This window comes from Bos taurus, chromosome 15 (genome assembly GCF_002263795.3).
Source record: "Bos taurus isolate L1 Dominette 01449 registration number 42190680 breed Hereford chromosome 15, ARS-UCD2.0, whole genome shotgun sequence".
Classification (NCBI taxonomy): Eukaryota; Metazoa; Chordata; class Mammalia; order Artiodactyla; family Bovidae; genus Bos; species Bos taurus.
In genome coordinates, this window is record NC_037342.1 from 18,375,930 (window position 1) to 18,398,073 (window position 22,144).

At 37.5% G+C, this 22,144-nt stretch overlaps 1 protein-coding gene across 1 annotated transcript in view; it reads left to right on the forward strand.

Moving 5' to 3' along the window:
* Window positions 1–22,144, forward strand: part of DDX10 (DEAD-box helicase 10) — a 306,774-nt gene that overhangs the window by 17,727 nt on the left and 266,903 nt on the right. The window contains 4 exon segments of the mRNA NM_001076881.2: window positions 794–983; window positions 7,360–7,486; window positions 10,640–10,802; window positions 19,577–19,661. Of these exon segments, the coding sequence (NP_001070349.1) occupies window positions 794–983; window positions 7,360–7,486; window positions 10,640–10,802; window positions 19,577–19,661 (565 nt within the window).

The window sequence follows — 22,144 nt, forward strand, 5'->3', positions numbered from 1 at the left end:
GAAATGTTTTATTGAATAAATACTGTGATTAAAAATCTTAAAAAGAACTCTAAGCAATTTTTTGACATATAGTTCTAAATCCAGAGAGTACAACTGAGACCTTTTTTAAGTCAGAACAGTCAGAAAGAGATAAGCACTCTATTGCATATGAAATTAGATTCCTCAGTATTTGACACTGCTAAGAGTTATCTTTTAAGGTGAAAGATAAAAATCATCATCTACTTACTATGTTACCTATAGTATATTTTTTAAATCAACTTTTTGTCTCGGAATAATTTTAGCTTTATAGAATAGTTGCAGTGATAGTACAGACAGTTCCTCTATACCTTTCCTTCCCTCAGTTTCCCCATTGTAACATCTTCTATAACTTTGGTAGTTTTGCCAAAGTAAGTTACTAACACTGGTGTGTATGTGTGTGCCCCTGCTGAGTTTCTCAGCCGTGTCTGACTCTTTGTGACCCCATAGACTGTAGCCCGCCTGGCTCCATGGAATTTTTCAGGCAAGAATACTGGAGTGGGTTGCCATTTCCTCCTTCAGAGGATCTTCCCCCCACCCACCGCAGGGATCAAACCCAAGTCTCCCGCATTGGCAGGTGGATTCTTTACCACTGAGCCACCTGGGAAGCCCTAACATTGACGCATTTATTTAATAATTCCGAACTTCTTGTTTTATTTCACCAGTTTTTCCACTAATTCCCTTTTTCTGTTCTAGAATCCTATCCAGAATACCATATTGCTTTTAGCCTAATGTGTATGTTAAATATTGTAGTTCAGTGTGCATTTTCCCTTTTTAGTTCTTGATGAAGCAGATAGAATCTTGGATATGGGCTTTGCTGACACCATGAATGCTATTATTGAAAACCTTCCCAAGAAACGTCAGACTTTGCTTTTCTCAGCTACACAAACCAAATCTGTAAAGGACCTTGCACGCTTGAGTTTGAAAAATCCTGAGTATGTTTGGGTTCATGAAAAAGCAAAATACAGGTATGTATTATTTGAAATCATATTTGATTCAATCAAAATCGGGGTTCTCTTTTTAGATTGAGAATTTAACATTTCAAATTAATGTGCTTTTCTAGGAAAGCATATTAATGTTATTGATTAAATATGCAAACATAGTGAATATACTGGTAAAAATTATTTAAATTCTCAATACACCTTTAAATGTGAGACAACTCTAATGTAGTATTTCCCAAATTGTGGTACGGGGAACAAATTACCCCCATAAAATGGGAATAAGGTGGGAAAACGTGTTCCTGGATAGTTAAATAGCAAATGTTGAGTTAAGGTAAAGGGGTGTTCTTTAAGACTTCTCAGAACCTTTGATATTTTTATGAACATTGTGATTCTTAAAAGCAGTGGGAGATGAATAAAGCTTTCTGCATTTATCAAAATTATTTTGGTTTAGAATCTTTTTTTTTAGTTGTATTATGCAGGGCTAATGTGCTATGGAGCACATTTTATCAAATGCATTAATATTTAGCAAAATACTTTTCTATTTCAAACATTCCAGCAACAGCTGTTTTGTTTTGGTCTCACTAAAACTGGAAAGTAAAATGTGTGTCTGTGTCAGCCATCTCCTACTTTTTGATACCTGGGACCAATTTCGTGGAAGACAAGTTTTCTACAGACATTGGGGGTGGGGTGGGGTGCGCTGGTTTCTGAATGATTCAAGCTTAGTAGGTTTCACGTTCCTTTGAGAACCTAATGCTGCTGATCTGACAGGAGGCAGAGGTCAGGTGGTAATGAGATGGGGAGTGGCAGTAGATAGAGTTGAAGCTTTGCTCGCTCACCTCCTGCTGTGAGACCTGATTGCTACCAGGCCACAACTGCTACCAAGGTTGGGGACTCCTGGTCTTTGTGGCAGTAGAAGGGGTGTGTGTGTGTGTGTGTGTGTGTGAGAGAGAGAGAGATAGTAAATGGATTGAGGGAAATGTTTTAAAGTATATTTTGATATTATGACAGCTGAAAATGTATGTATGTTTGGTATGAATCATACATACATATATACATACGTGCAGACCGTGGACGGATGTGACTTTGAGAAACGTTTTCCAGTGACTTTAAATTAAATCTGTGTTGATGATCTCAGTGTGGGCTCACCCCTTCCATTATCTCTGTCTTTCACTTCTTGCTGTGAAATGCTAGCATGAAAAGAAATATATTGGGAAAATGAATTGAGTTGTCCTCTTGGAAGATCTTTAAATGCAGGGAATATGGCCATTCAGGGCCACCTTGACTTTGTTCAACCAATAGATGTCTAGGATTAAAAAAAGCCTGAGAAGAGGCTAAATTCTATACTTCCTGATGATCCTAATGAATGAACTTTGGAAAATCTGAGTTCTGGTAGCTTTGGTTATCAAGAACTCCTCAGGAATGGGATAGCAGGAGATATATGAGGTATAGTTATCTCCCTGGCTTACCATTGAGTAGACATTGGTTTTTGTTTGTAAAGTTGTGTTGAGATAGCTATTGAAATTCTTAGTACAATTAATTTGATAGTCTAAAGATTGTTTAGGTCTTTTGATTTTCTTTTTTTGCTGTTTCATTTCTGCCTGTTTTAAAAACTCACTAGACACTCGTTTTTCAATATTAGATGGTCTCTAAATTGCAATTGTACATATTATCCCTGTCCCTAATTTCTGTAGATAATAGTTGGTCTTTATCTGTAGATCATAGAGTTAGTTATAAAAAACTGAGTGTAAAAATTGTTTACTTCATAATTCTTGAAAGCAGTTCCATCATTCGTAAAAGATGTGACTTTCAGAAAACATTTTAGAAGGTAGAAGGCAGATATTTAGCAACATAATTTACAAAACTGCAGCTTATCTGGTAATGACTGCAATACTCTGTAATTTCAAATTCACCAGAAGCACTATAAAAAGCAGCTGCTATTGAATTTTGTTTAATATTGTTACTGAATTTTCCCCTTTACCAACTTAACAGTTAGTTTCATAAACCCTGAGAGATTATGGTTGAGAATATTTTAAGGCATAAAAGAATATTTACTCTTAAATTGTAAAGGATCAGAAAAATCAGAATTGAATTTTTCTGAGTTGTGTATCAGATTATATGCAGAAGTACACCAGTGTGTTTCCTTTATATTGCTGTCAGTTTAGTTGTGTCTGACTCTCTGCGACCCCATGGACTGCAGCCTGCCAGGCTTCACTGTCCACCAACTACCAGAGCTTGCTCATATTCATGTCCATCGAGTCGCTGATGCCATCTAACCATCTCATCCTCTGATGTCCCCTTCTCCTGCCATCAGTCTTTCCCAGCATCAGGGTCTTCTCCAATGAGTCAGTTCTTCGCATCAGGTGGCCAAAGTTTGGAGATTCAGCTTCAGCATCAGTCCTTCCGATGAATATTCAGGACTGATTTCCTTTAGGATAGACTGGTTTGATCTCCTTGCAGTTCAAGGGACTCTTAAGAGTCTTCTCCAACACGACAGTTCAAAAGCATCCAGTCTTTGGTGCTCAGCTTTCTTTACAGTCCAACTCTAACATCCATCATGACTACTGGAAAAACCATAGCTTTGACTATATGAACCTTTGTTGGCAAAATGATGTCTCTGCTTTTTAATATGCTGTCTAGGTTGGTTGTAACTTTTCTTCCAAGAAGCAGGCATCTTTTGATTTCATGGCTGCAGTCACCATCTGCAGTGATTTTGGAGCCCAAGAAAATAAAGTCTGTCACCATATCCGTTGTTTCCCCATCTATTTGCCATGACGTGATGGGACTGGATGCCATGATCTTAGTTTTCTGAATGTTGAGTTTTAAGCCAGCTTTTTCATTCTCCTCTTTCACTTTCATCAAGAGGCTTCCCTTTTCTCCCTTTATATAAACACACACCCAAGGGATGCCTATATGTGCATGAATGTATATATACCTTCAGTCCCATAAATGGTATCAAATTTTGCTTCTTTAAGTTAACAGTATGCCCTAGTGATCATATCATAGCACTATATAGATTCCTCATTCCTTTTTTATTTTTTCCTAATTTTATTTTATTTTTAAACTTTACATAATTGTATTAGTTTTGCCAAATATCAAAATGAATCCGCCACAGGTATACATGTGTTCCCCATCCTGAACCCTCCTCCCTCCTCCCTCCCCATACCATCCCTCTGGGTCGTCCCAGTGCACTAGCCCCAAGCATCCAGTATCGTGCATCGAACCTGGACTGGCAACTCGTTTCTTACATGATATTTTACATGTTTCAATGCCATTCTCCCAAATCTTCCCACCCTCTCCCTCTCCCACAGAGTCCATAAGACTGTTCTATACATCAGTGTCTCTTTTGCTGTCTCGTACACCGGGTTATTGTTACCATCTTTCTAAATTCCATATATATGCGTTAGTATACTGTATTTATGTTTTTCCTTCTGGCTTAACTTCACTCTGTATAATAGGCTCCAGTTTCATCCACCTCATTAGAACTGATTCAAATGTATTCTTTTTAATGGCTGAGTAATACTCCATTGTGTATATGTACCACAGCTTTCTTATCCATTCATCTGCTGATGGACATCTAGGTTGCTTCCATGTCCTGGCTATTATAAACAGTGCTGTGATGAACATTGGGGTACATGTGTCTCTTTCAGTTCTGGTTTCCTCAGTGTGTATGCCCAGCAGTGGGATTGCTGGATCATAAGGCAGTTCTATTTCCAGTTTTTTAAGGAATCTCCACACTGTTCTCCATAGTGGCTGTACTAGTTTGCATTCCCACCAACAGTGTAAGAGTGTTCCCTTTTCTCCACACCCTCTCCAGCATTTATTATTTGTAGACTTTTGGATGGCAGCCATTCTGACTGGTGTGAAATGGTACCTCATAGTGGTTTTGATTTGCATTTCTCTGATAACCTCATTCCTTTTTTACAGTTGTATGCTATGTAATTGTGTGGATGTACAGTGGTTCATTCTACAAGTTTTTTACTGATGGACATATGGGTTGATTTCCATCTTTTTTTTTTTTGCCGTGTAAATTAAATGATAGTATATCTTTTTGTGTTTTTACCAGATTATTTTTTGGAACAGAATCCTAAAAGTAGGTTTATTAGTTCAAAGAGTAAATGCATGTATATTTCTCTATAACATTTTTATTATGAGAGATTTCAAATGTGTATGGTTGAAAGAATTTTACAGTTAAAACCCTATACCCACCACCTGGATGCTACTTGGTGGTAGTAGCATCCATTTACTGTCCATTTATCCATCCCTCTATATATTAACCCATCTTATTTTTGATGCATTTCAAAGAAATTGGCAGACAGCTGTACACTTTCTTTAAACATTTCAGTACGTATATCAGTAGCTAGAGTTAAATATTTGTATAGAGATTTTCTTTCTTAATATAAGATTTACATACAATGCTATGAGTAAATTGAGTAAATTTGCTTAATTTTGATAAATGTGTATATTTCTGTAACCCAAGGGCCTACTAAGAGATGGAACCTTAGCATCAGCCCAGCAAGTTCCCTTATATCCTTCAATTGATCCTTGACCCTACCGTTGTAGAGGTGACCCCTGTTTGCATGTGTATATATATATATAGATACAGATATATGTATGCTGCGGCTGGTGCTCAGCCTTGTTCATAGTCCCAACTCTCACATCCATACATGACCACAGGAAAAACCATAGCCTTGATTAGACAGACCTTTGTTGGCAAAGTAATGTCTCCGCTTTTGAATATGGTATCTAGGTTGGTCATAACTTTCCTTCCAAGGAGTAAGCGTCTTTTAATCTTATGGCTGCAGTCACCATCTGCAGTGATTTTGGAGCCCAGAAAAATAAAGTCTGACACTGTTTCCACTGTTTCCCCATCTATTTCCCATGAAGTGATGGGACTGGATGCCATGATCTTCGTTTTCTGAATGTTGAGCTTTAAGCCAACTTTTTCACTCTCCACTTTCACTTTCATCAAGAGGCTTTGTAGTTCCTCTTTACTTTCTGCCATAAGGGTGGTGTCATCTGCATATCTGACGTTATTGATATTTCTCCCGGCAATCTTGATTCCAGCTTGTGCTTCTTCCAGTCCAGAGTTTCTCATGATGTACTCTGCATAGAAGTTAAATAAGCAGGGTGACAATATACAGCCTTGACGTACTCCTTTTCCTATTTGGAACCAGTCTGTTGTTCCATCTCCAGTTCTAACTGTTGCTTCCTGACCTGCATACAGATTTCTCAAGAGGCAGGTCAGGTGGTCTGGTGTTCCCATCTCTGTCAGAATTTTCCACAGTTTATTGTGATCCACACAGTCAAAGGCTTTGGCATAGTCAATAAAGCAGAAATAGATGAGCACCAAAGAATGGATGCTTTTGAACTGTGGTGTTGGAGAAGACTCTTGAGAGTCCCTTGGACTGCAAGGAGATCCACCCAGTCCATTCTGAAGGAGATCAGCCCTGGGATTTCTTTGGAAGGAATGATGCTAAAGCTGAAATTCCAGTACTTAGGCCACCTCATGCAAAGAGTTGACTCATTGGAAAAGACTCTTATGCTGGGAGGGATTGGGGGCAGGAGGAGAAGGGGACGACAGAGGATGAGATGGCTGGATGGCATCACTGACTCGATGGACATGAATCTGGGTGAACTCCGGGAGTTGGTGATGGACAGGGAGGCCTGGTGTCCTGCGATTCATGGGGTTGCAAAGAGTCGGACACGACTGAATGACTGAACTGAACTGAACTGATGCTGCGGCTACTGCTGCTAAGTCTCTTCAGTCATGTCCGGCTCTGTGCAACCCCATAGATGGCAGCCCACCAGGCTCCTCCATGGGATCTTCCAGGAAGATCCATGGGATTTTCTAGGCAAGAGTACTGGAGTGGGGTGCCATTGCCTTCTCCGAGATAGATATGTATATATCTATATATATTCAAACTTTTTATTTTGTATTGGAGTATAGCCGATTAACAATGTTGTGATAGTTTCAGGTGGATAGCAAAGGGATTCAGCCATACATATACATGTATCCATTCTCCCCCAAACTCCCCTCCCATCTAGGCTGCCACATAACATTGAGCAGTGTTCCCTATGCTGTACAGTAGGTCCTTGTTGGTTATCCATTTTAAATGGCAATCCCAAACTACCTAACTATTCCTTTCCCCATTCTTCCCCCTTGGAGATCAGGTATATTTTTGATATTTAATCTGTAAATGATTTTGAGTGTATTTTGGACACAATGCTGTATTCATTTCCTAAGGGGCAATAGAGAAAGTTTTTTTCGGGATATGTATGTATGTGTGTATGAAAGATTTGCTTGGGAGGCATACCATTATTAACATTTGTTTTATTTTTTGGTCTGGATTTCAAAGTTACCAACGTGACATATTTTTAATATTTTCCCTCTTATTTACATAAGCACCCCTGCTACTTTGGAACAGAACTACATAGTTTGTGAGCTGCAGCAAAAAATAAGTGTGCTGTATTCCTTTTTGAGAAGTCACCTGAAGAAGAAAAGTATTGTATTTTTCTCCAGTTGTAAAGAGGTACCTTGTGTTTATTGTTCTTAAGTTATTCTTGTTGAATTATCATGTATAAATTTCAAGTTTCAGTTATAAAATGCTACTTTTCTTTTTTAATAAATGCAGTGCTAAATGTGAAGAGATTTGTAGATAATGAGAATCTTGTGTCTTCATTTTTAAAGAAACCCATGAATGAGACTTCAAGCTCAATAAGGAAAGGCAGAAACTGTTTTCACTTCAGTGTTGTTAGCATCCAGCACAATACTTAGAACATGGTAGTCCTCAATAAATATTGGTAGAACAACAGTTGAATGGCTAGGCTAACTAGAGGTCTTTATGACCTAATGTCTACCTTACCGTCTGTGAATACGCCATTTATTTCCCTGCCTCTTTGTCTTTGTTCATGCTGATCTGCTTATCTCCCTGTGCTCCTCCATCTGGAGGAATGATTACTGTCCTTTAAGGCTAAGCTCAAGCTCAAGTTTTATGCCTGAAAGTCCTTTTCTGACACTCCCCAACCCTCTTTTGACAATGAATTGCACCTTCCTCTGTCCTTTGGTAGTGTTTTCATTATATCTGCCTTTGTTTATCAGCATTTCTTAAACACTAGTCATGTGCTTGTAAGTAAAGGATTCAGTGATGTATAAGAAAACTTGGTCTTTTCTCTTTAAGAGAATAAACTATGGTTCGTTTTTGTATGTTACTTTTCTTTTACTATATTTTAGATTTCCTGATAACATATAGTTGTTGGTATATAGTAGATTGATTCTAGATTTATAGCTTTTGCAGTAGCTTAGCATGATGAATATGCAGTGAGTTTTCCTCCAGTTGATGGGGAAGATAAGTAGTGTCTGTCTCTATTTTGAGGAAAGCACAGAACTTCATTATTTTTCCATGTAAAGAATGACTTCAGATTTTTTAGGACTTCTTTTAGATTTTTATATTTCCCTAAAGAATGGATATTTTTCATATTTACGTACAAGAAAATAATTTTAAGTGTTAATGTTTAAAGTTTTTACTCTGTAATACTCTGCTTTTCTTCTTCACAGTGGAAAAAGTATACTCTGCCCTTTTTTGATCTATATTCTTTCTATACCTCTTCAGTTCTGTGACTTTAAATGCTGTCTGTATTCTAACAATTGCCAAATCCACATCTTAAGCCTTGGCTTCTTTCCTGAGCCCTTGACTTGTATATCTATTTGACTTCTAGATATTTCCATTTGGGTAAGCAATTTAAGATTTGCTATTTCTGAGATCTGCTCCCTCCAACTCTTCCCCATCTCATTAAATGATCAAATCTTAAATTCTTGCCTGTCCTTAACTCACATTCAATCTGTTGACAGTTGTTAGTTTTACCACCTCTCACCACCCCTCCTGCTACTATGCAGTTTAAACCATGCTTAACTTTTTCTTAGGCTCTTGGTTGATCTTCCATTTCTGTAGTTCTTCCATTTCCATGTGTCCTTTTCTGATATTGGTTGCCTAAGAGTGTATCTGTGGTCTTGTCTGTGGGTTCTTTCTCATCTCCGCTTTCACAGTAGCCTTTTAAAAAACTTTACAAAAGGAAAGGAGGAGTCCCTTATGCCTAGTCGTACTGGTGCATTGTCTTAGGATGAGAGAATCTTCCTAGCACCAGAGTATTATATGAGAAAATGAATAACTAATGCTGGGGTAGCAAGTCAATTTTGTAATTCGGTGGTTTCCCATTCTTCCAACAAAATTTGAAGGAAGACTTAATGGAGTTACTAGCTGATAGATGTGGAGAAGGAAATGACAGCCCACTCCAGTATTCTTGCCTGGAGAATCCTGTGAACGGAGGAGCCTGGTGGGCTGCTGTCCATGGGGTCACACAGAATCAGACATGACTGAAGCGGCTTAGATGAAATTATTTGTAATATACCATCATGACACATTTTATAGGAACTCAAAAAGTTAAGCTTCCTTCTAGTCCATTTTCTGTATTTTCTGTTAAGAAAAAGATGTTCTTAACACCTATATTAGAGAAATGGGATAAAATGGTGCTGGATTCTGCCTCAGTTTAGCAATCACTAGTATTCATTTGTAAGTATGTAAACTAAAGAAAAATAAAACTAAAGCAATAGCTTCATCTAGTCTCATATATTGAGAGAGATAATTTTATTTTTTAAATTAAATTCTAACAACTCTTTTTTTTGGCCAGCTCTAGGCAATAGCAACCCACTCCAGTACTCTTGCCTGGAAAATCCCATGGACGGAGGAGCCTGGTAGGCTGCAGTCCATGGGGTCGCTAAGAGTCGGACACGACTGAGCGACTTCACTTTCACTTTTCACTTTCATGCATTGGAGAAGGAAATGGCAACCCACTCCAGTGTTCTTGCCTGGAGAATCCCAGGGACGGGGGAGCCTGGTGGGCTGCCATCTGTGGGGTCACACAGAGTCGGACATGACTGAAGTGACTTAGCAGCAGCAGCATACTAATAATTGTAATAGTAACTGAGTCTGAGAACTTTTAATGCAGCTTTATGGCTACAGAAAGTTAAAATTAAAATATATATACATAGTTTTGTTGTTGAAAGTAATGGATTGTGATAAAGTAATCAATAAGAGACTTTGCATAAAATAAGACAAAATTCTGTGAGGTCAGGAAATAGAAATATGAGTTCAAGGAGGAAAAGAAATGATGTAAAATTTTTCTGTTGAAGAAGAGGTTCTTCACATTTTGTTAGCAATTTTCCTTTTTTAAAGACTGTTCTATAGCAGTCTTAGGTTTGCAGCAAAATTGAGGGGCCCTGCCCCACACATGTGTAGTCTCCCCTATTATTTTTATATATTTTGAAATAACTGGTGACAGATATCAAATTGTTGTGCTATTTAGAATCTGTTGGATACATTTATGAGAGGTAAGTCTTTACTTTAAAATATATTTAAATTGACCAGATATGACATTCTTTGCAACCACTTAGAAATGTCAGATACTAAACTTAACAGTTTGGGGAGAGCATATTTATTTCAAAATTCTTTTAGGAAAAATAATATGAGCAAAAATGTTTGAAGACCACAGCTCCAGACTACATTTCCTTTTCTCTATTCTGTACTTTAATTAAATGTGTGCTCCATAATGCATTTTTCTGTTCATTTTGTAAGCTTACTTCCTGCTGTTACCCAGAAGTACCAAATAATTTTTCGGTTAACACCTAGGTTCAGTATCTGTACCGAGTGTTCTGCCGGCTGCGTCCTGGTGTTTCCCTCCTCGCCCTGCATGGGCGACAGCAGCAGATGAGAAGAATGGAAGTCTATAACGAATTTGTTCGCAAGAGAGCTGCAGTGCTCTTTGCTACTGATATTGCAGCCAGGGGGCTGGGTAAGAAAACTTCTTTTTAGAAAATTTTCTGTGATCAGGGGCTTATAAAGGGTATATTTTTGTAATTCAAATAGTTTGACTCAAATAATTGGGCTTTCTTATTTTATAAAAGAAAAATAAGTAAATTGACAACTGAGATGACTAAACTAAGGATATGTCAGTGAAAGTTTTTGTAGTAGTTTCACTTTTTGTGCTCTTATTGGCTCATGATAGTAATTGCATCACAGAATCTTAAGGAGCCTGTAGAATCAAAGGAAAGTTAAAAATTTAAAGCTATGAAAAAAAATTGTTTCTATTGGAAACTTGACAAATACTGTTACAAGAAAAATCAATGAAATCCATCTTTTCTCCAAACATTTTACTTTTTAAGATCACTACATTTAATGTGTTTAAACTTTGAAAAAGCCACTGTAATATTATACAACTGATGGCTTTGTGGGAGCGGGATGGGCTATGGAAGTAATTACAGAGGAAAACTAGAGGTAAGAAAAAGGATGAAGAGAAATAAGTGGTAATTTGAATTCTTCTATCAATCTTATTGCATTAATTATTGTGGCAGATTTTAAACATGTATGAAGGAATTGAGCCTAAAGTACCCTTGTTGTACATTGTACCCAGTTTGAGTGGTTATCTTTTTCTTGATCTCCCTTAGTGCTTGTGTCCTGTCACTCTGGGAGTGTTTTAAAGTATATCTCAGTCATTGTATTAGTCCATTTGAATGTGACAGGCAACAGTAGTCAAGTATGCATATTTTTTAGAGATCTCTAGGCTGTTTCTCAGCCCCAATTACTCATTCCGACTACCCTCTCCTACTCCCTAATCCCTCATTACTGTTTTGAATGTGTAGTTTTGAAACATAGATAGCATATTGAAAAGCAGAGACATTACTTTACCAACAAAGGTCCGTCTAGTCAAGGCTATGGTTTTTCCAGTGGTCATGTATGGATGAGAGAGTTGGACTGTGAAGAAAGCTGAGTGCCAAAGAATTGATGCTTTTGAACTGTGATGTTGGAGGACACTCTTGAGAGTCCCTTGGACTGCAAGGAGACCCAACCAGTCCATTCTAGAGGAGATCAGCCCTGGGTGTTCTTTGGAAGGAATGATGCTAAAGCTGAAACTCCAGTACTTTGGCCACCTCATGCGAAGAGTTGACTCATTGGAAAAGACTGATGCTGGGAGGGAGTAGGGGCAGGAGGAAAAGGGGGTGACAGAGGATGAGATGGCTGGATGGCATCACTGACTCGGTGGACGTGAGTTTGAGTGAACTCCGGGAGTTGGTGATAGACAGGCCTGGCGTGCTGCGATTCATGGGGTCGCAAAGAGTCGGACACGACTGAGTGACTGAACTGAACTGACTTGTATTACACTCTGATTCTACCTGACCCTCCTGATTTTTGAACCTTAAAATAGTTTAGCTCCATGTAAGCAATTATATTGCACATGTGATATATATTCTGTATATATCACAGTGAACAGATATAACTATTTTGTTATATTTTCCTTGCAGTTTGTTAAAGAAACCAACTATTTACTAGATGTAGTTGGAATTCTTTTTGTCCCCTCTCCCAGTCTTTGAATGAAGGCTGTTTACCTCTTGTCTGGGATAGAATTCAGGAGGTCTGTGAACTTAGATGGAGAAAAAAATTATACGTATATATATTTACTAACCTTTAACTGAATTTAATATTTTCTTCAATTATAGATGGAAGCACTGAATTGTTGTGTTAGTACCTGTAGCCTTGTCATCAGTTGAAATCGTGTTGTTGCTCAGTTGCGTCTGACTCTTTGTGATCCATAGACTGCAGCACAACATGCTTCTCTGTCCTTCACTATCTCCCATAGTTTTCTCAAAATCAGGTCCATTGAGTCGATGATGCCATCCAAACATCTCATCCTCTGTCGTCCCCTTCTCTTCCTGCCCTCAGTCTTTCCCAGCTTCAGGGTCTTTTCCAGTGAGTCAGCTCTTAACATCAGGTGGCCAAAATATTGGGGCTTCAGCTTCTATATCGGTCCTTCCAGTGAAAATTCAGGGTTGATTTCCTTTAGGATTGACTGGATTCAGTCCTAGGATTGAATCATATCCTTTAGGATTTGATCTCTTTGCAGTCCTGGGGACTCTCAAGAGTCTTCTCCAGCACCACAGTTCGAAAGCATCAATTCTTTGGTGCTCAGCCTTCTTTATGGTCCAACTCTCACATCTATATGATTATTGCAAAAACCATAGCTTTGACTATATGTACCTTTGTTGGCAAAGTGACGTCTCTGCTTTTTAATGCACTGTCTAGGTTTGTCATAGCTGTTCTTTCAAGGAGCAAGCGTCTTTTAATTTCATGGCTGCATCACCATCTGTAGTGATATGGGAGCCCAAGAAAATAAAGTCTATCACTGTTTGCATTGTTTCCCCATCTATTTGCCATGAAGTGATGGGATCGGATGCCATGATCTGAGTTTTTTGAATGTTGAATTTTAAGCCAGGTTTTTCACTCTCGTCTTTCACCTTCATCACGAGGCTCTTTAGTTCCTCTTCGCTTTCTGCCATTAGGGTGGTGTCATCTGCATATCTGAGGTTATTGATATTTCTCCTGGCAATCTTTATTCCAGCTTGTGATTCATCCAGCCTGGCATTTTGTGTGATGTACACTGCATAAAAGTTAAACCGGCAGAGTGACAATATACAGTCTTGATGTATTCCTTTTCCAATTTTGAACCAGTTTCTTGTTCCATGTCCGGTTCTAACTGTTACTTCTTGACCTGGAATTCCATTAACTCCACTAGCTTTGTTCGTAGTAATGCTTCCTAAGGCCTCTTGACTTTATACACTAGGATGTCTGGCTCTAGGTGAGTGACCACAGCAGCATGGTTGTCTGGGTCACTAAGACCTTTTTTGTACAGTTCTGTGTATTCTTGCCACCTCTTTTTAATCTCTTCTACTTCTGTTACGTCCTTAGCATTTCTGTCCTTTATTGTGCCTTTTTTTGCATTAAATATTCCCTTGGTATCTGTAATATGTCTTGAAGAGATCTCTAATCTTTCTCATAGATATTTTCATTTTATATTGTAGTTTCTGTAGATATCTTGCATGATTGTTTATACTTAATACAATTTTGATATTATGGTGGTCGATACATAAGTAAGTTGTGTTATTTAATATGTCAGTGAATAAGCATATATATTGCTGTATATACAATTCAATAGAATGTTTATTTCATTATAATTATTTTCTCTTGTAATCCTGTATGTTTTACTTTATGCACTTAAAAATACTCTGAAAAGGGTTTTGTAGATTTTAACTATGGCACAAAAAATGTCAAGAAACTCTTTTTTAATTTTAAAAAGCTTATATGATTGTATTCATGAGTGATATATAGTATTATCTTAGGTTTTTATGAAGTTTTATAAAACAATATTGTATATCCCAGTTTATGACTTGCTTTTCAATCTTTCCATGTTGACGTGTAAATTTCCAGTGTATTTGTGTCATGTGTCTCATGGTATAGCCAGGAATATCTTTAGAGTATACCAGTATCTTTTTTAAACTTTATTTTATTCTTAATTTTTTCCCAGTTCTATTTCTTAAAGAATAATATGGGTAAAAATGAGTTATGAGACAAAGTAGTCCCTGCTTTACCCACTCCTCACTCTCCAGAAGCAATTATTCCTTTTAGTATTAAGCTTCATATTTCTAAGTAGTTTTCTTTTTTAATTCAAATTTATTATGGCTTTAAGGAAATATTTGATTAGGCATCCAAGCTTTTGCTAAACCATAACATTTTAAAAATTATTCTTTTTGAAGTATTGTTCAAAGCTGTATACACTTTATAAAAAGATAATGAGAGGAACAGTTCACTATTTTATGTATTCACACACGGTGAAGAGGAAATGATACTGAATCAAACTCCCAAACCCAAATAGCTGGATAACTCAGTTAAATATTTTAAAGCTGATTTGTGTGTGTGCGTGTACAATTTTTAGTTACTACCAGAGCATCTAAAACTGATCTGAAAGCTAACTGTTGTCCAAAACTCTTCAAATTCTTCAAATCCCGTAATTCCATTTCTTCCCTTTCTCAAATCAAAAGATTTAAACATACATAATTGAAGAACTGGTATGATCATTTTTCTCTTTAACAGTAATATCTACTTCTGGATCACCTACTTAGCTGATCAGTTAGATTTACAGCTAACTGACAGGTAGAATCTGGCTTCCTCCCAAAGCAGCTGTGATGAACTCCCTGAACACTGTTTTAGACAGGTGGACCTTGAGGGGTTCACTCCGGAAATCAGAAACATTTGAGGTCTTTTCCAAACATTGCGCAAGGTCTGGCTTTAGAGAGGCCTCTTGAAGGTACAGCCACAGTTGCAGAGTTCATGATGCTCAAACATGCTGCTCTAGTCCACCAGAGATCTGTGCAGAAGATAATCAGAGAAGAATTTTCCAGGAAATGTTTTAAGACCCAATTCAAACCCAAGATCTGGGTTTAGCCTCTGATGAAAAAGATGTCACCCAAACCTTTATTTTTCACTCCTGATTCTGTGAAAAGGAAAACCAACTTTAGTGTCTGTCCCACCTAGGTCCTTACTGCTTGAAGCTCAGGGCTTTTTCAGAAGATGTAAGTATTTCGATTCTGTTTTTGAGGAACCGGTGGGGTTTCTTTTCTCTGGAAATGGTTCTTGCTCCCCCCAGAATGTGTAACATTTCATTAATCTTCACAGCAGTCCTCTGGGGTGGGCAGGACAGGTGAACTCTCTTCATTTCAGTGACCAGACGATTAGCAGACGACTTGCCGAGTGGCTTGCTACAAGCAAGGCTCTGATGCCAGAACCGAGTGCTCGAGTCCAGCACTTCCATGTTTTTATGCAAAGGCATCAAAAAGGGGTGTGACTGCTAATTTACTAACAAATCTATTGATTTGAACAGATAAAATCCACACATGAGTTATTCCCCTTGTATTAATCTAGACCAAAATCAAGAGTTGACTTGCAAATAAATCATGGCCACAAATTTGCCCTTCATTTGTTGTAGACTAGACAAATACCTAATTGGCCCTCACTAGAAAACTTTTTTTTTGATGGGCAAGAGAAATGAACTTAAAAATAGCTGCCATGAGAGTGACCTAAGAGAGAAAGCTGATAGAATCAAATAAGCCCTGGGGGAGGAGAGAAAAAAAAAAGTTCTCCAGGGGAGGGAAAAAAAAAAGAATTCCCCAGGAAGTTACATGGAAATGTATATTAATAACTTATTATCTTGAGTATTTTAAACCTAAAAATGAAACAAGCATATCATTTATGTTTTCCTATATGGCATGTACATGTAAATGACTATACTAATTAAACTAAGATTGTATGATTAAGGAGACTTACAATTATAATATACTTAATTCCTCTTTATAATTACTGCTTTAAATCTAGCAAAAGAGATTCATCATCCTCTACTTTCACCTGGGGTTTAAAAGTAACTTTGAGAGGCTCGGGGGTCGAGACCTCCCTGCCTTCTTGGGGAGGATGCGTGGCACTGGCCTCCTCAGGGTCTGTTTCACTGAGTGCCTCGGGGTAGAGCTCACTGATGGGGCCTAGAGCCTCGCCCCTGGCAATGATGTCCACCCCCATCTCCCTGACCTCTTCTGGACCCTCAGCCACTGCTCAGTCACTGACTGAGCAGTGGCTGAGGGTCCAGAAGAGGTTTAAGTAGTTTTCTTGTATTCAAATTGAGTTAAAATTTGTTCAGGTTTGTGTTTTTCTTTCTGTTTTCTCAAATGTTCCAGCAGATGTCACCTGTTTAGTTTCCTAACAGTTCAAACATAGTCTGTTTCTTTTTCCCTGGGGACCTTCCCATTGCAGCCTTTTGTTTCCAGCTCTAATCTGAACTGGTTGCTCTGTAAGCTTGATGCACATGATACTTTCTTTCCAGATATCTCTCTTCCTTTTTTTTGACTTATTAATAATACTGTTATTTTTTATGTAAAGACTAATTCTAATGAGGTGGATGAAACTGGAGCCTATTATACAGAGCGAAATAAGCCAGAAGGAAAAACACCAATACAGTATACTAACGCATATATATGGAATTTAGAAAGATGATAACAATAACCCTGTGTACGAGACAGCAAAAGTGACGCTGATGTATGGAACAGTCTTATGGACTCTGTGGGAGAGGGAGAGGGTGGGAAGATTTGGGAGAATGGCATTGAAACATGTAAAATATCATGTGTGAAACGAGATGCCAGTCCAGGTTCGATGCACGATACTGGATGCTTGGGGCTGGTGCACTGGGACGACCTGGAGGGATGGTATGGGGAGGGAGGAGGGAGGAGGGTTCAGGGGGGGAGCACATGTATACCTGTGATGGATTCATTTTGATGTTTGGCAAAACTAATACAATTATGTAAAGTTTAAAAATAAAATAAAATTAAAAAAAAAAAAGAAAAAAAAAAAAGACTAATTCTTTAATAGCTTCCTAAGTAAGAGTGTATGGGAGGTACATTTTTTGAATTATTACATGTGTTATGATGTCTTATTCTTAAATGACAATTGACTGAGAATTGAAATCTAGTTTGAAACAATTTTCTCTTAAAACTTTGCAGATAGTGCTCCGTTATCTTATAGTAGTCAATATTATGTTGACAAGACCTTTGCCTTTCTGATTTTGTTTTTTTGTAGCCTCTTTTTCTTATTCTGGCTTATTCTTAGGGTTTTCTTTTTATCTACAGAGTCCTGAAATTTTATGATAATGTGCTTTAGTGTGAGGTCCCATTTGGTGTATAGACATTCAATATGTTTTTTCAATCTAGACCAGCACTATTCAATAGAATTTTCTATGATCATTGAAATGTTCTGTGCTTGTACTAATACTGTAGATACTAGCTAAACATGATAGTTGTCCACTTGAAATGTGTCCAGTGCAATGAGGAAAGAATTATTGTATTAAATTTTAATTTAAACTTGACTAAAGTTTCTGTATTGAGCAGCACATGATAGAGACTCATGTCTTTCCTTTGCAAGAAATATGCTTCTGAATTCCTCTTTGGTGATTTGGTTAAATAAAGTTTCAGTATTTATTTTCACTATGTAATTATTGCTTACTAATGGGGAATTTGTGTACTTTGTTTCCTTTCTTATATCTTTTTTATAGTATTTTTCCCCTTCCCTCTCTTATTTACTCTTTCTGGAAGAATATTTGACTTCTTTGATCAGACCTCTAGATTTTCTGTTTCTTCTGTTGCCATCTTATTGTCTCTCTCTCGTTATTTCTGGGAGATTTCTTGATTTTATATTTCAACTTTCCTGATTAAAATTTTAGTTAAGTACTAAGTGTTTCTTTTTTATAGCCTCTTATTCTCATCTGACGGATGCAGTGTTTTATTTCTCTGAAGGTAGTGGGTTAAAGTTCTCTTCACGTTGTTTCTGCTTCTGCTGGTTTCATTTTTACTCCTCCGTCTTTTTTACTTTTGAGACTTTTCCTAATTGTCCTCAGTTGGCTGTGTTTTATTATATTTAGCAGTGAAACATCAGAAAAGATTATTTGAAGTGATTAGTATGTGGATGATGGTTGTTGACTAATGGCCTTCATTGCAAGGAGATTTTGGATGGAGTCAGTCATCTTGTGGAGGACTCAAGATGTCAAACTCTATTCAGTATTTTTTGAACATTGAGTCTGTCCAGATAAGAATATGTCACTTTCATGAGTAGAGGATTAAGCTTGCTACTGGCTCTGTAGAAGCCTGGCTATAGACATAGAGGGCTCCAACTCAGGCTTACACTCAGTACCCTGTTTTCAAGGGCTCTGGTGCCTCTTTCTTCTACTCTCTCTGGTGTCTTGGTTTGAAGCCTTTACAAGCTTTTCTTCAGGAGACCCAGTGTATAGGACCAGGAGGGGACCTGCGGGTCTGAGTGTTGCTTTCAGCCTGTCTTCCTGTTTATAGCCCTGAAACATGCCCTTGCCTTCTGAGGTACTTTGTACTTCAAGCCCCAAGAGGAGAGTTGTTTTAAGTATCTTTTCTCTTGTTTCTGTTGAGTTTTGCCCATTTAAATAGATTCACTCCTTTTGAATAGCTTATATAACTCAGTGATAGTTTGATAGTTTTTATACTTTCAGGTACCCGTAGGTACCATTATCTTCACAAGTCTTTCTTTGTTTTTTTTTTTTCTTTTTCCTCCCTCCTTCCCTCCCTTCTTCCTTTCCTCCTGCCTCCCTCAGCTTTTTTGTCTGTGATAGAAATTGTTCTGAAATCCTTACAGCAGAATCCATAAATGACTAAAGGTAGTTCTCTTAAATTGTTGAGACCAGGATCTCTGGAAATGAATGGAAACTTTTGCAACCAGAAATACATATGAAATAATTACTGCTAGGAAATGGGTAGAGGGATTTAAAAAGACATCTTTAGGAGATGGAAATAGCAGGAAAAGTAAATTTTCGTTGAAATTTATAAATCAGTTTCATAGTTCACTGGGAGCTCATGAGAAGTGGTTCTTTTAGGTTATTAACTATCCGAGTATTTCATTATTTTGTGTGACACAAAGCAATCTGTCTCCTCTATCAGATATAAAATAATCTTCACATTCAAACACTGTCATTAATTTTATTTCAGTTGATCAAAAAAGAGAAGTGTTTATTATCTCTTGGTTCATGCAATTAATTTTGTTTTTAATAGTGTTCACAGATGATATCTATCAGTTTGATGTGATGGGAAGCCCTGGCAAGCATTATTATAAAATAAAAATAGTACAGCAGGGCAGATCTTGGAACTGCTTTTTCAACTTGATGTTCTTTCTACACAGATTTCCCGGCTGTAAATTGGGTTCTTCAGTTTGATTGCCCAGAAGATGCCAACACATATATTCACAGAGCGGGTAGAACTGCCAGGTAGGTGTGCTGGCATGTGTCTTTGCTTTTGGTTTTACCTAAGTAAAAAAAAAAACTTGCTTTCTTAATTGTATACAAATAAAGAATGGAGAAATTCAGGTGAGTGCTGATCTGACATTTTTGTGATGTAGGTTGCTAGCATGTAGACAGCTCTTACACGTCTCTTGACTGAGACTTGATGATAAGGGCTGAGAAAAATCCATGAAAACTTATTTTAGTGTTTTGTTCTAACTTTCTTCCCTTACTAAGCTTTTCATTAGAATTACTCACTGAGCATCATCTTTTTGATGAGTTATAAGCCTATTTATTCAGTCTTTGTTTTCAGATGACAAAACTTGAATGTTTTGAGCAGTTAAACATTTTGTTTGAAAATCTGTAGAGCCAGAATTTGAACCCAAGCAGTCTCCTAAAGTCTAGATCTGTGCTCTTACTTTCTCTGGTACAGGTTCTAAGCAAGAAGGTGGTTTTGAATAATAGGTTGCTCTTTTCCTTTTTTCATGTGGGAATTACAGGCATTGCTGGGGACCACTCCCAAATATGCTCTTTTCACCACCCCCACACACCCCCTCACCCAATAAATTACCCTGTGTGGGCTCACAAATGTAGGGAAACTCTCTGGAAAAGAATATAGCAAAGTCAGTTATTTGGGGATTAAGGGCATAGAAAGGTATATGAATAAATCAAAAGGATAGCATGTTATGTCATTAATGTTGAGGTTTCAGTAAAGTTGGGAGATGTGTGCTGTAGGTAGAATTATAAGTAATATATAAATGTTTCTGGGTAGTATTTGGTGGTGTGGTGGTTTAATTGCTAAGTCGTGTCCAACTCTTGAGGCCCCATAGATTGTAGCCCACCAGGCTCTTCTGTCCATGGGATTTGCCAGGCAAGAATGCTGGAGTGGGTTGCCATTTCCTTCTCCAGGGGATCTTCCCAACCCAGGGATCAAACCCGGGTTGGGTCTCCTGCATTGCAGGCAAGTGTCCTGCATTGCAAGCGGTCTTCTGCATTGCACGTGGTCTCTTTACTGACGGTTTGGTAGTACTTAGAGTTCTTCCTTTTACCTCAGTAATTTTATATCCAGAAATTGATCTTAAGAAAATAAAGTTTCTATACGGATGTTCATCTTACTGACATTCCCAATAAGAATTGGGAATAACCAATTAAGTGTTAGACCCAAGATCACTAAACATATGGCAGAAACAGAACTAGAACTCAGGTTCTTTTGACCCCAGATTTCATTCTTTTTTCACTAAGTAACCATGTATGAAAGACCAGCCATATGTGAGGTACTGGATTAGGCCTGGTGTGAGCTTCTGCACAAATATAAGGTATAGTGTGCATTCCATTAAGGAAGTTGTTACCTTAAAACAGTCTATAGTACAGGCATATACAGTGTTAGAGGTATTGACAGAAGTTTTGTGGCGCTCCAGAGGAAGTAGAGAAGGAAAACTTCACTGAGGAGAAACAGCTGGGTTCAGTCTTGATTGGCAGATACAAGTTCTTGGGAGGCAACTTGATAGAAGATATTTCTTTCTCTATTAACTAACATATATCTCTCTGTATTTTAACTCAGACTCAAATACCATCTAATCTTGATAATTTTTTTGAAGGTGGGACTACTAGAAAATTCAAAAATTCTACATGTCCATATTCTAAAATGTGATTTTTCCCCTATGCATCTCCAAACACTGAGTCCCTAGTCTGTAATTAAATATTGTTCCCTAAACTTAATGAGTGGTCTGTGTGCTGTGCAGTATTGCAGCCCCTTGCAACCTGTGACTTTTTAAATTTAAATTTAGTAAAATTAAAGTAAAAATTCAGTTTCTCATTCACACTAGTTACATTTAAACTGCTTATAAACACATGTAGTTAGTACCATATTGAACAGAGCAGGTATAGAACCTTTTTATCATTGTGGAAAGTTCTATCAACTATTACTGGTATATGTTTAAAATACGTTTTGTTTAAAATTGTTGAACCAAAGAACCATAGGTTCATATAATAAAACCATAAAATAGACATTAGAACTGAGAGTAATCTAGATTTACTCACTCATTTATTCTATATGGATTTAACAGATTCATATTAATTGCCAGGCATTGTACCTGGTAGGCAATATAATGAGCAAAACAGACACGATTCTGACATCTTTCATCTTGAAACCTAGAGGGAATACAAACAGTAAAATATGTAATTTCAGAAGAATGTGATTCATTATTTGCTTCTATCTCTAATTTTGTTGCAGTCATGAGAGCAAATGACAACTCTCTTGGGTTTAAATGTACAAAGAGAAGTAGACGTTTTTGTCTACTGAGAGGTTATAATCTTTCTGAGTCACTAATGAAAGTTTTCTTTCAGGGAATTCTGTAAGATTTTTAGGTGTGAGCTTATTGACAGACATTTTTACCTCACTTAGATTCAAATATGAGATTCTTTAAATGTGATTACATTTTGCTTTTTAAAAATTTGGAAACAACCTAAAT